At 38.4% G+C, this 13,561-nt stretch overlaps 1 protein-coding gene across 1 annotated transcript in view; it reads right to left on the reverse strand.

The window, feature by feature from the left end:
* LOC134802158 (lysosomal alpha-mannosidase-like) overlaps positions 1 to 858 on the reverse strand; it is a 37,506-nt gene extending 36,648 nt beyond the window's left edge. The window contains exons 1-2 of the mRNA XM_063774752.1: positions 738 to 858; positions 292 to 379 (exon numbers count right to left, since the gene is read on the reverse strand). Coding sequence (XP_063630822.1) covers positions 292 to 379; positions 738 to 858 — 209 coding nt within the window. The remainder of the gene's footprint in view (positions 1 to 291; positions 380 to 737) is intronic.
* Positions 859 to 13,561: the final 12,703 nt, after the last annotated feature.

The following is a 13,561-nucleotide window of genomic DNA, read 5'->3' on the forward strand; positions in this document are numbered from 1 at the left end:
ACAAAAAGACGTATTTAAAATAACATACATCCCCCTCAAAAAAAGAGTTTAAATATCCCCTCTACATCTAAAAACACATCTAAAGAAGTGCGAGTCGGACTAGCCCACCGAGGATTCCGTACTTTTTAGTATTTGTGGTTATAGCGGCAACAACATCATCTGTGAAAATTTCTACTGCCTAGTTATCACGGTTCATGAGATACAGCCTGGTAACAGACAGACGGACAGTGCAATGGAGTCTTAGTAACAGGGTCCCGTTGTTACCCTTTGGGTACGGAACCCGAAACTAACCTGCGATGATCGTCGTTCCATAATTCTGTGAGTATAGCGTCCAGGATCCTCTTCATATTCACGGCGTTCTTCGTAAAGGGCGGGTCCTCTGGCAAATAACAGGTTCATTTATATATAATGTATTACTTTATTGATAAAAACAAAGTAAGAAACCAATAAACATAATAAAAGTTAAAAAAAAACCTACAGATAAAAAGTTTGGCCCAGATCGCCGTCAACGGGCAAGGTGCCCAGAAGGCTGGCCGTATTTCCCCGCTATAATCGCTGCCCCAATATTACAGGGTTCTATGTTACATTTTCAAGATAGTTGAAATTCGACTTAATGTCACTATGACAATGTTCAAATTTCAGTTCGATAAAAGTGAAACATAGAACCCTGTAATATTGGGGCAGCGATATGGCGATACTAATACGCTGGGCGAAATAGTGGCCAGCCCTCTGGTCACCAGAAGCCTCTATTAGGCGCGCCGACAAGTCTTTTGTACAGTCGACGCGCACTTGGCCCCCACGGCCCCAAAGTTTCGACACCAAACGCCGCAAACATGTAGCTGCTTCGCAGAGCGGCATACTTGCGGCGCTTGAGGCTTTCGGCTGAGGAAGCCGCAGCGCCAGCAGAATCTTTATATACAACGTGTCTCAAAATTCAACGATAAGCTGGCACCAGAAGATGGACCTGCTCGTGACTACTCCAGGAAAAATAATAAAAAAAATTGAAAAAAAAATTATTGAATAATTTTAGACATCGTTAAAAATACCACTAGGGGTGTCGATTTTCTTTTTTTTTTGTAATTCGATAATAAATTGAGATATATTTTTTTTATTTTTTTTCCTCGAGTAGTCATGAGCAGGTCCATCTTCTGGTGCCAGCTTATCGTTGAATTTTGGGACACGTGGTATAATAGGTATCTGGGAGGTCGAACTTAGCTCGGAAAACATATAAAAACTCAAATATGCGCGTTTTCCCAGAGATAAGACCTAGCTAGATCGATTTTTCGTCCCTGATAACCCCCGTATAGCAAATTTCATTGAAATCGTTAGAGCCGTTTCCGAGGTCCCCGAAATATATAAATATTAGCGACCCGCCCTATTTCTAACTTCGCACGGGTTAGCAAATTATACACCTAAACCTTCCTCAAGAATCACTTTATTGATAGGTGAAGCCGCATGAAAATCCGTTCAGTAGTTTTTGAGTTTATCGCAAACAAACATACAAACACAAACAGACAGACGCGGCGGGGGACTATGTTTTATAAGGTATAGTGATACAAGAATTGCTCGTTAAAAGGTATAACACAAAATAAGTATTCAATTTAAAATTTAAAAAATCCCCAACAACTATGCCAAAAACTGACTTAAGTACTTAATTATTTTGGAAAAGAGCTACTCGCTAATGTCTCTCTTTCGCACTTATATGGAAGAGTGATAGAGAGACATTATCGTTTCGTTCGCTACTGCGCAAAGGATTGGAATCTTGGCCCCCTGACTGTAGACCGACCAGGCGAGGACTCATTTAAGCGGTCGGTCTATACCTACTATGGAGACATCGACCTGTAATAATACAGACCTCCCGTGAAATGTTGATGGAAATTGTAGCCGTGTCCCAGCTCGCTGTGTGTTTGAGGCACGATATGAACGTTCAGCCAGCCTGGCTTGATTGGGAGGCAGCTCTGGACAAATATGCAACAAAAATAAAAAATAAAGATTACATATAGATCTCGCTAGCGATTTCGTCGCTTTGCTACAGGTAGCTACAAGTACATCCGTTCCAGACCAATTTTGGTGGCTAGCCATAAGCCGCGCGTGGCGCTGTCGGCACCTAGCGGCCATAATTATCTGTCCTGATCGTAACAGACGCGTTTTGTTAGAGAGTGAGTCTTCTGTTCTGTACCTAGTACTATTATTTATTCTGTGCCGATACGATATTGGATGTCGGAAGGAAGTAAAATGTAAGAAATATGTTTCTCTGTATTTATTTATACATTTAATAAATCGTTATTATTAAAAAACGATAGACAACGCAAAAAAGACGGACTTATTGCCAATGGCACTCTCCTGCAGCTTTTTTTGTCATAGGCTACTTCCGACATCCGATATCGGAAAGGCGCTTCCGATAAATTCTGCCATATCGGAGCCCCCTGTCAGCTGTCGGGTGTCAGACCGATAATATTTGTTTGTGCGTGTGCTGTGTAGGCGTTATGTTTATTGTAGTGTGCGTGACCGCTAAAACGCCCCCGTGGCCTGACTACGGGGATGTAGGATCCTACATCCGATATCGGATCGGATAATGTATGTACGCTCTAAGTATGAAAGGGTATGGTGAAAAATAATCTGCTCTGCGCTGCGCTGCGTGAACTGCGTCGCCTGCGTCACAGCATACGCTTAACCTAAAGGTCAATGAAGTAAAGTCACAGAATAAACAATAGTACTACCGTACAGAAAGGAAACTTTGGATTAGTTGCCAAGCGGACCCCAGGCTCCCATGAGCCGTGGCAAAATGCCGGGACAACGCGAGGAAGAAGTAAGTAAGTACAGAAAGGAAACTTCCTACAAAACCGAACTTTGACAGGGATTCAGGGTCGAATCGTGCTGTCCCTTAATAATATATGGCACTATCCCTTTCTGCTTTTTAGGGTTGTCAAAATTCAAGCCATTATCTTATCTGTGGTCGTGCAAAGGGACGTCAAGATGTTTCAATTGACCCTTATAATTCCTCGGAGCAATGCTGAGCCGAGTTTGCCCGAAGGGAGGAGTTTCGCACCCCAGGTAAAGTGTGCTTACCGCGTATCCACAAGCCTCGCCGCGCATGGGCATGGTCAGCACGTCGATCGCGTCTTCCTTCTTCGCCTCGTACTGCGCGTGCGACGCGCGCACCACCAACAGCAACAGCAGCCACATGCTGTCAGAGACAGATTAATATACAGACTGGGTATTTCTATCCAGGCTTGTATTTTGTATTAGGATTTTTTTGACAATATTACTGCTAGTAACCCGCCCCTGCTTCGCACGGGTTAACAAATTATACACCTAAACCTTCCTCAAAAATCAATTTATTGATAGGTGAAGCCCGCATGAAAATCCGATCAGTAGTTTTTGAGTTTATCGCGAACAAACATACAAACGGACCGACGCGGTGGGGGACTTTGTTTTATAAAGTGTAGTGATAGAGTCGCACCAAGAAAATTCTGCAGCGGATTGGGCCAGTGGGCTATCAAAATCGCTGTAGACTTTTTACGGTCTAACTCTAATCTTGTACGGGTTGAAATACGAGGATCTCACAGTTACATTCTAACTTTATATCACTCAAATATAATTCAATAAAGCTACATCTTGATGAAATCGCTAATAAAAGTGAACTCTAGTACTGGTGAATAAAACTCAAAATATCATGACCAAATATATTTAGATGCGAGGTCTGCAAGGTAACTTTACAATTTCCATTCGAATTTTAAACAATTAACGCTACTAATTTGAATTTCGAATTTTAAACAAGCTCACTGACCAGCAATTTCGGATCAAAAGTTTTTCAATAGAAAGGAGGATGGGTCAATTATACATAGTGCTGCACTGCCGTGCAATACTTAAACCACAGTAAGTGTGCAAAAAGTGAGTTTCGAGAAAAACGCAAAAAACCCTTTCAAACCGTTTTTTTTTTGGTGGTCTCGATGATTATTTACAAATGCTTGGATGTCAAAATATAGCATGGAATATATGAAATACGAATACGTGAACACTTTTTTATTTTAACAATTATTGAATAAATTATTGCTATTGTTCAAAATTTTACAGTTTTACTGTACCCTCGGAAAGAAGTAAAAACACAGTAAATGCAGAATAAATGCAGTAAAAAAGCGGATTACTGTAAACAACCCTCGTACACTAATAGCTACTTGAATGAATTGCAAGCTAAAGTACAGTATTCATAACTATTTACTGTATTTTACTTAGTATATATATTGATTGAGTTCTTCGAGATACCAACACGTCGTGGTACAAATAAGGTATGTTTATAAAAATACACGAATGTATATTAAAAAAAATCACATCAATCATAAAAAAAAAATAAGTATCTCTTACTATGTAGTTGGAATTAGTAGTAGTAACCCGTAGAGTACCTATCATAAAAATCAGACTTTTTCCATGGCACTCAATCTTTATAATCAATTCCTACAGATTAATATAATCTAACTTTTGACTATGTCACATACAAATTCAATAATAAAAATGAGATCTTTATCTTCTCGTCCACATGCTGTAGTCTTACCACGAAGTTGACACTGACGTGACACTGACATATTCGCTAGTCTGTGCATAACTTTCTAACAATACATCTCGTGCATACCTACCTGCGATGTTGTATAGAAAGTAAGTTACGCAGACGTTAGCGAATATGTCAAATCTATAAGGTAAGGTAAGCTAGTTAAATCTCTCAGGTCTCAGGAAGTAAAAACATTTTTTGAAAATAGCGAAACGACAGTTTAAATCACAGTAAGTGAGCTTAGTTTACTGCATTTCAATTAGTAATTATGCTGAAAAATCAATAACATTTCAAACACAGTACAAATATTTTAGAACATTTATATTGTACTGCATTTTAAACAGTTTTTGGCGTAAGTATTAACTTCTCTTTACTTGTTAATATAGGATTAACGTGAGACCTTTACTGTATTTTAAGCAGTAAAGTCTCATAATTCACAGCCGACAACTTTATTACTGCAGTTTAGTTAGTTTTACCTCAATAAATTACTAAATTCTTCTGATTTACTGTACATGGATGTTTCGATTTTTATATGTTCCCATTATCATAATCGCACGTGGACTATATACATGTGTGCGTCTTGACATGGTGGTCCAAGATCAAGAAAAAACAAAAAATCGCAAAAGTAGCACTTACTGTTGTTTAAGTACTGCACGGCAGTGCAGACATTTTGGACTAGTCATTGAGTTTTCACTTCTGTCGGCACTCCCGGAATGCAACCCGTTGTTTTTTTTTACTTAGAACCTAGTTAGGTACTTGGTTCGTATGAGGTATGAGTTAGTGACAAAATTAAAAAAAAGGTATAGCTCACGTCCCACGTGGGAGTAAAATTGACTTTACCTCCCGCTGCACTTGCGCGAAACAACACGCTTACCGTGCAAGTGTTAAGAAAACATTTAAAACTCACTTTTGACGTTACCACTTGACCACCAAACGTGAAATAACTGCTGTTAACAAATAACCAACTTTAAATACTTACGCAAACAAAAGTAAACAGCCAACATTCCATGGTATACGTGTAAACATGTTATCACATTATAATCAACATGAATAAACATAACATCCCTTGATCAATCGATTCTACTTCCCGTGTAGGTACAGTCGGCATCAGATATATCGGAGCGGCCAAGGTGTTCACAATATCTGAACACGCACTCTAACGCCTTGACAATAGAGGCGTGTGCAGATATTTGTGAGCACCTTGGCCGCTCCGATATATCTGATGGCGACTGTACTACGATACAGTCAAGTGTAAAAACACAGAATAAGTAATAGTACTACCGTACAGAAAGGACACTTCCTACAAAACCGAAGTTTGCCAGCGATTCAGGGTCGAATCATGATATCCCCTACTAATTTATGGCACTATCCCTTTCGGCTACTTAGGGTTGTCAAAATTCAAGTCAAAATCTTATCTGTAGTCGTGCACGCAAAAGAACGTCAAAGTACCACATAAAACTTAATAGAAATCAAATGATAGCATGAGATGCAATTTTTAACGAATTCAACAACTATAAGCAACTCTTGACAGAGTATTGCTTGTGTTTATAGGTATTTTTTATGCGTTTTTAGGGTTCCGTAGCCAAATGGCAAAAAACGGAACCCTTATGGATTCGTCTTATCTGTCTGTCCGTGTATGTCACAGCCACTTTTTTTCGAAAGTATTAAGAACTATACGTTGAAACTTGTTAAGTAGATGTATTCTGTGAACCGCATTAAGATTTTCACACAAAAATAGAAAAAAAAAACAATACATTTTGGGGGTTCCCCATCTTCTTCTCTGTCGTATCGCTCTTGACAGAGCGGTCGTGTAGGTCACGTTGAGGCGTCCGCATCGGTAGTAGAGGCGGACACAGCTCTTCGCACGATCTCCCGCCATCTCTCCCTGTTGGCAGACTGTCTGGCACGGTCAGATACGCGGTTTCCCACTGCGGATTTTATTTGGTCAGTCCACCGCATAGGTGATCTGCCGCGCGATCTGGTTCCCTCCACTCTTCCTTGTACGACCAGTCGCTCTATGGAGTCGTTATCTCGCCTAGAGACATATGGGTTCCCCATACTTAGAACTGAAACTCGAAATTTTTTTTTTCATCAAACCCATACGTTTGGGATATCTATGGATACTTCGAGCAACACCGGCTTCCGACACATCGGAAGGGAGGGGCCCAAGCGATATCTTACCGTACAAATCTTTCTGCCATTTTTTGCGGGGGGAAAGGTGCACACAGTCGCACTTCTCACACAGTTACATACAAAATCCAATCTGTAATGACGACACAAATACATAGAAAATGACACACGTCAAAGACAAATCTTGCAAACCTCGATCTCTTTTTGTGTACGGACGAGTCACAAGTGTCACAACACGCACACTAACACATTTTCGTCGAAGTATTTTATTGTATTCTGACAGATGAGAAGTCGGATTTGTCGCTCGACCGATCCGCAATTTATACTGGGCGAGCAAAATCGATAAATCCAACAATTACATGAGACTAAAATATAATAATTGTGTTTAAATGTAATTTAACGTATGATATGTAAAAAAAATATTACATGTGAAATGTAACACCTTCTTTTTGTAAATTTGATGTCTCCGACCTCTTTTTACGACAAAAAACAGAGCAATTAGTTAGCAATGACCTACCTACTTACATCTATGGCAATTAGGCATTTTTTCTGCTGCTGTGTTCACGCGCGCGTCTGGACTCGGTCTAGTGAAAAATCCGAGCGCAACATGAGCGCAACTAGTTTTATTAACCGCGCTAGATCAGTTGATCTTGTACCTAGGCAGAGGGGAAATAGTGTGAATGCCGCCTCCCTTCCGTGTTGCTCGAAGTATGGATAGGTCTTCAAAAATGATATTGAGGTTTCTTATATCATTTTTTTTCTAAACTGAATAGTTTGCGCGAGAGACACTTCCAAAGTGGTAAAATGTGAGCCCCCCCCCCCCACCCTGTAACTTCTAAAATAGTTTTTTTTTAATACGTCATAAATCGTAAATCGCAATTTTATTATGTTACTTGCTGCTACGGAACCCTTCATGGGCGAGTCCGACTCTCACTTGGCCGCTTTATGTATTTTACTTTTATATTCATATTATAAATGTCCTAGCCTAAGACGAAAAATAAATAAATAAATTATTCTAACTATAAAAATAAACTCAACTTCGTAATAATCGGGCACCGAAAAGTTCAAGAGATTTAGTTTCGCGATTTGTCGCTAGATGTCTCTGCTTGTGTTTTAGATGACGCTAACGGCAGGCGTTCGTAGAAGTTTACGGCTGACTCAATAATATATTATTAACTGATTATTAAAGACCTCTTCCAAACGTTTCTTAACTATTTTAATATATCAATATTTTTGTTTTTTTATAATCGTCCATACAAATACCAGTATGGATGATTTAAGAGCAGAAAAATAAATGTATTCTTCAATATCCTTCCTTAAACAAAAGAGTGCGGGCTGGCGGGAAGTTCATCTGCGCGAATAATAGTTATTTACGATACAAGTGCGGAAAAGAAAAAAATAGCTATTCGCATCTGTATCGTACAACGTTTTACAGCACATATGGCCCTTTAAACTTTTGACATACGCACAAAAAGTGCTATTTTACGCACAAGTGCGAGAAAATAGGACCAGACCATATATGTACTGTAAAATACTTTTTAGGGTTCCTTACCCAAATGGTAAAAACGGGACCCTATCACTAAGAGTCCGCTGTCCGTCTGTCATGTTAGATATAGATGGTCAAGCAAATCTTGTCAGTAGAAAATGGCGCGAAATTCAAATTTTCTATGCGACGATATCCTTTCGCGCCTACATTTTTCAAATTTGCCGCCTTTTTCTACTGACGAGATCTGCTTGACCAACTATATTTGCCGTGACTTATGTATAAAACGTATTATGTATCTTAGTGCAGGTTTAGTTTAGGGTTTATAGGCACACCTCGGACACTGGCGATCAAATGTATGAAACAAACGCGTTCCTACGCACACAGTCTAAGCTCGTGTATGTAAACGCGTACCATGCTTGTGTGAGTGAGATAAGACGTGCTAAGGTTCCCGCCATTTTGTTGTCAAGTTCGATGACCTCAATGACTCAAAACTCATTGCGCGAATTAGGAAGAAATAAGAATCGTATTCTGCTGTAAGGTGGGTATCTAAGCTCGATTTATACAATAGTTTCCTATTTTGAATCAGTATAAACGAAGTAACAAAATTTTTGTAAGGTAATTCAGGCCACCAAAATATTACGTAAGTTGAAAACATGATTTTTTGTTCATATAGATATTGTGTTGTTTTCAGTGTAGTATTTGAATATTTTATGTGGCCTCCGCTCTGTGCACCGCGTTGTCGCGTCCTTGCCAGCCGGTAACTGTGAGGTAACCGAGAGCGGGTGGGCGGCACTTTCAACCGGAGGCAGGGAGTGTCCATACTGTACGGTATTGTTTGTTAAGCGCTGGTGGCCTAGCGGTAAGAGCGTGCGACTTTCATTCCGGAGGTCGCGGGTTCAAACCCCGGCTAGTACCAATGAGTTTTTCGGAACTTTTGTACGAAATATCATTTGATATTTGCCAGTCGCTTTTCGGTGAAGGAAAACATCGTGAGGAAACCGGACTAATCCCAATAAGGCCTAGTTTCCCCTCTGGGTTGTAAGGTCAGATGGCTTTCGCAAAAACTAGTGCCTACGTCAAATCATGGGATTAGTTGTCAAGCGGACTCCAGGCTCCCATGAGCCGTGGCAAAATGCCGGGATAACGCGAGGAAGAAGAAGAGTGCAGGTATTGTTTCGCCTCAGTATAACTTGGTATAACCAAGTATAACCAGATATAACCAGGTATAACTATAAGATGAATAAAGTCTAAGGAAAAAACGTGCCTCGGAAATCAAGAAAAAGTCATTCTCGGATAGATGGCGCACACACCTTTGGCTTATGCTCAGCTAGATGGCGTGACAACACCGTTTCATATTTAACAATTTTAACACATAGATATCAGTGAATGAACATGGGTCAAAATGATATAAAAATAATAAAATCATTTATCCATATAAATACAGTTTTTGATAATTTTATACGTTTTCATTTTGAGATTTAGTCGTGTGTCGATAGATGGCAGTAAATTTACTATGACTACAAAATTTACTATGACAGGACCCCTCTATACTGTCTGTGACGATTACACAATAAACAGTACGACGCAACTACCCGCTAGCTTCAATCCGTGGAGAAGTGTCATGGCGAGTGGGTGGCTGGCGGAGTGCACAAGTGATAACAGTTGTTTCATTTGATCACCCAGTACACAACGGAGCCTGGACGTCACAGATGGCGACGAGGGTAAAATATTACAAAAAAATACGGAAAGGAAAGGTAACGGTGGCGGAAAAAAAAAACAAATCTAAGGTATGGAAATCCTAACCTAATAGCTACCGTATTTGTCCATTTCCTCCCGAGCTGCCGATTGTATTCAGGTAATACAAAATTTTGGGCGAGGTGATATTCTGTGTAACGAGTGACGTACGGTTGTACATAATACGAAAATATTAAAACTGCAACGATTTTGTTAGGCGGTACTTACGTAAGTAGGTTATGAAATTCCAAACTCACGTAAGAGGAGTATTAAAGAAACTAATGCAGAATTTAAATATTACTGTAAAAACGTAGATCTAGTACCTATACCTAATTTTATAGTTTTGTTTACAATCAATGTTAATAAAAACAATTATGTATATGCACAGTTGATTTTGTCGACTGTTTACATAAGAACAGTGGTTAACTTTACAACTATTATTGAGTAAATAATTGATGGTACGTAGCTCGGGAGGAATGTTTACTAAGCAAAGAAGAAATATACGCGTGCTTATTACACTAACTCTTTGACAATGGCTACTGTGCGTGAGCCTGGTTACCAAATGAAAATCCAAAAGTGTAATAAATGCAAGATAGATCAATAATTGGGGTCACTACAAAAAATAATGTACTCATGTTACATTATTCCTATGATGTGGCACCGACGTATTAGCCATGAATTTTTCCATGAAATGACAGAAATGAATATGCCGATGGTTTGCGTGTTACAAATACAGATGGTACATGGTTTATTTTCTGACTCAAAATCGTATATTAGAATTCATATGATATAAAGGGTAAATAATCAAACTACCTTCGCGGAAATCATGATTATTATGAGTTGTGTATTTACCGTTCATACTTAAAATATACCGACCTACTTAGTCGTGTAATTAAATACTAAGATATTTTTACATGAGGGAACGTATAGAGAAACCTGCATATCAAGTCGGTATAGTTGTATACATTTTATGGACCTTATGTCCTAAAAGAATTATTGTTCGGTTAAAATAACCAGTTATAATCAATTGAAATGCTATTTATAGCACGATATGGGTATGAATCGATGTTAACTTGGTGTCGATTTAACATGTATTTATATATACATAGGTATGTGCTGTTTATGATAATAAACAATGCTAGCAAGTAACGGACCAGTTAAATTATCAAGGACCTTTACGATGTCAAGTGAGTCAAGAACTATAGATAGCGTACTTAGACTGATGAATGCCAAGGGCTTTGGTATTGTTTTACTGTAGGAGTAGACACGTAAACTCAGCATCAAATGAATTGAGTAGTAAGTCGGAGTCGGACTAACAAGAAAAATAAATTGCAAGAAGTAAACTGTACATCACATCTCTCTCTCATCTATGCTGCAGTTGGTATAAGTAATAATTAGTAGGTTGAAACGTTCAACTGGTACTAGCAAAACAAATAGTTAGTAGGTTGAAACTTTCAACCGGTACTAGCAAAACAAATAATTAGTAGGTTGAAACTTTCAACCGGTACTAGCAAAACAAATAATTAGTAGGTTGAAATGTTCAACTGGTACTAGCAAAACAAATAATTAGTAGGTTGAAACTTTCAACCGGTACTAGCAAAACAAATAATTAGTAGGTTGAAACTTTCAACCGGTACTAGCAAAACAAATAATTAGTAGGTTGAAACTTTCAACCGGTACTAGCAAAACAAATAATTAGTAGGTTGAAACTTTCAACCGGTACTAGCAAAACAAATAATTAGTAGGTTGAAACTTTCAACAGGTACTAGCAAAACAAATAATTAGTAGGTTGAAACTTTCAACCGGTACTAGCAAAACAAATAATTAGTAGGTTGAAGTGTTTAACTGGTACTAGCAAAACAAATAATTAGTAGGTTGAAACTTTCAACTGGTACTAGCAAAACAAATAGTTAGTAGGTTGAAACTTTCAACCGGTACTAGCAAAACTAATAATTAGTAGGTTGAAACTTTCAACCGGTACTAGCAAAACAAATAATTAGTAGGTTGAAATGTTCAACCGGTACTAGCAAAACAAATAATTAGTAGGTTGAAACTTTCAACCGGTACTAGCAAAACAAATAATTAGTAGGTTGAAATGTTCAACCGGTACTAGCAAAACAAATAATTAGTAGGTTGAAATGTTCAACTGGTACTAGCAAAACAAATAATTAGTAGGTTGTTTGTTCAACTGTTGCTAGAAAAACAAATAATTAGTAGGTTGGAGCTTTCAACTGGTACTAGCAAAACAAATAATTAGTGGGTTGGAACTTTCAACTGGTACTAGCAAAACAAATAATTAGTAGGTTGGAACTTTCAACTGGTACTAGCAAAATAAATAAGTAGTGGGTTGAATGTTCAACTAGTACTAGCAAAACAAAAGAAATGATAAGCGAAATCATAACACTTACCTACGATACAAACAGAGAATAATTAGTTAGTTGAATGTTCAACTGGTACTAACAAACCAAAAGAGTCAAATGTACCTAGTAACTAGTCTAGTAGACGCGATAGTGGTGGTTGGTACTAACGATAGGACCTTTTGTTATAGGTCGTCCAAATTAGTACAACATAGTACTTAAAAGTAAACTGACGCGATATAGTGTTGGTTGGTACTAACGATAGTATCTTGTTTTAGGTCATTCAAAATGTCCTAGATACCACCATTAGACGGATTCTTTAGCCCACCAAAACTTAATAGGGAGGCAAAATAGTCATAAACTGACATTATGTTAGTATAGAGTGACCTCCTATTATGTAATGTATTTACTGAATTCGAAATTATATAATAAGCAGTTTAGTGCCTCTGCCTACTGTTCCAGTTAACTTAAGGCGTAGGTATAGATGGATGGCCTCGGGAATAGGCATATCTACTAATGTAGATTCAGAGTAGATTTCAATTATAAAAAAAAAATACGCCAGTTGGAAACATTTTCTGTAAAGTATTACAATTTAACCTTCTTCTAACCTATACCCGTATCATAAATTAACTGCATTTTGCAGATGTTCGTATGGGTAAGAACCGAATGTATCAGCTTAAATAAAAACGGACAAAGTATATATAAAAATATATTATACGACGACTTAGACGGTATTCCGGTTAAAGATTGTTGTAGCAATCCTGTTGGAACAGTTAGAAGACAGGTTAAATTATAGTTTAAGAGAAACAAGCAGGTGACCAGGATAAGAGTAATAATGCATTCTGCGTAAGTAGCCGTGTAAATTGTGGAACACAGAGGCATGCCTAAACTGCCCAAATAAAACCTATAAATAGATGAGGATATACAATTCTTCAAAATCGTATATGACCCAGATTTCATATAATAAATCCCGATTCCAATCTATTTTAGAGCCGGAATACATGATTCTATAGAATAATAATCAGGGCAAAGCTCAATTACAAACCCAAGTACAACAGGTACGTAAATAGACGCTGGGCCTGTCATAATACATCATGTCATGTAGTACCTAAAGTCAATGCTGTAAAAACTGAAGTGGCGATGCGGGGAGCCTTACACGGTGAGGAAGCACTGCTTACCCTAGTAGCATTTTCGTTGGGGCCTACGGTGCCAACGGTAGGGAAAACGTTGGGATGAGGTTCGTTCCGTAGCCAACATTAATTTTGTATTGGCCCACCATCGCATTTACCAACATTCGCTGTGGCACAG

This window comes from Cydia splendana, chromosome 24, assembly GCF_910591565.1.
Source record: "Cydia splendana chromosome 24, ilCydSple1.2, whole genome shotgun sequence".
Lineage (NCBI taxonomy): Eukaryota > Metazoa > Arthropoda > Insecta > Lepidoptera > Tortricidae > Cydia > Cydia splendana.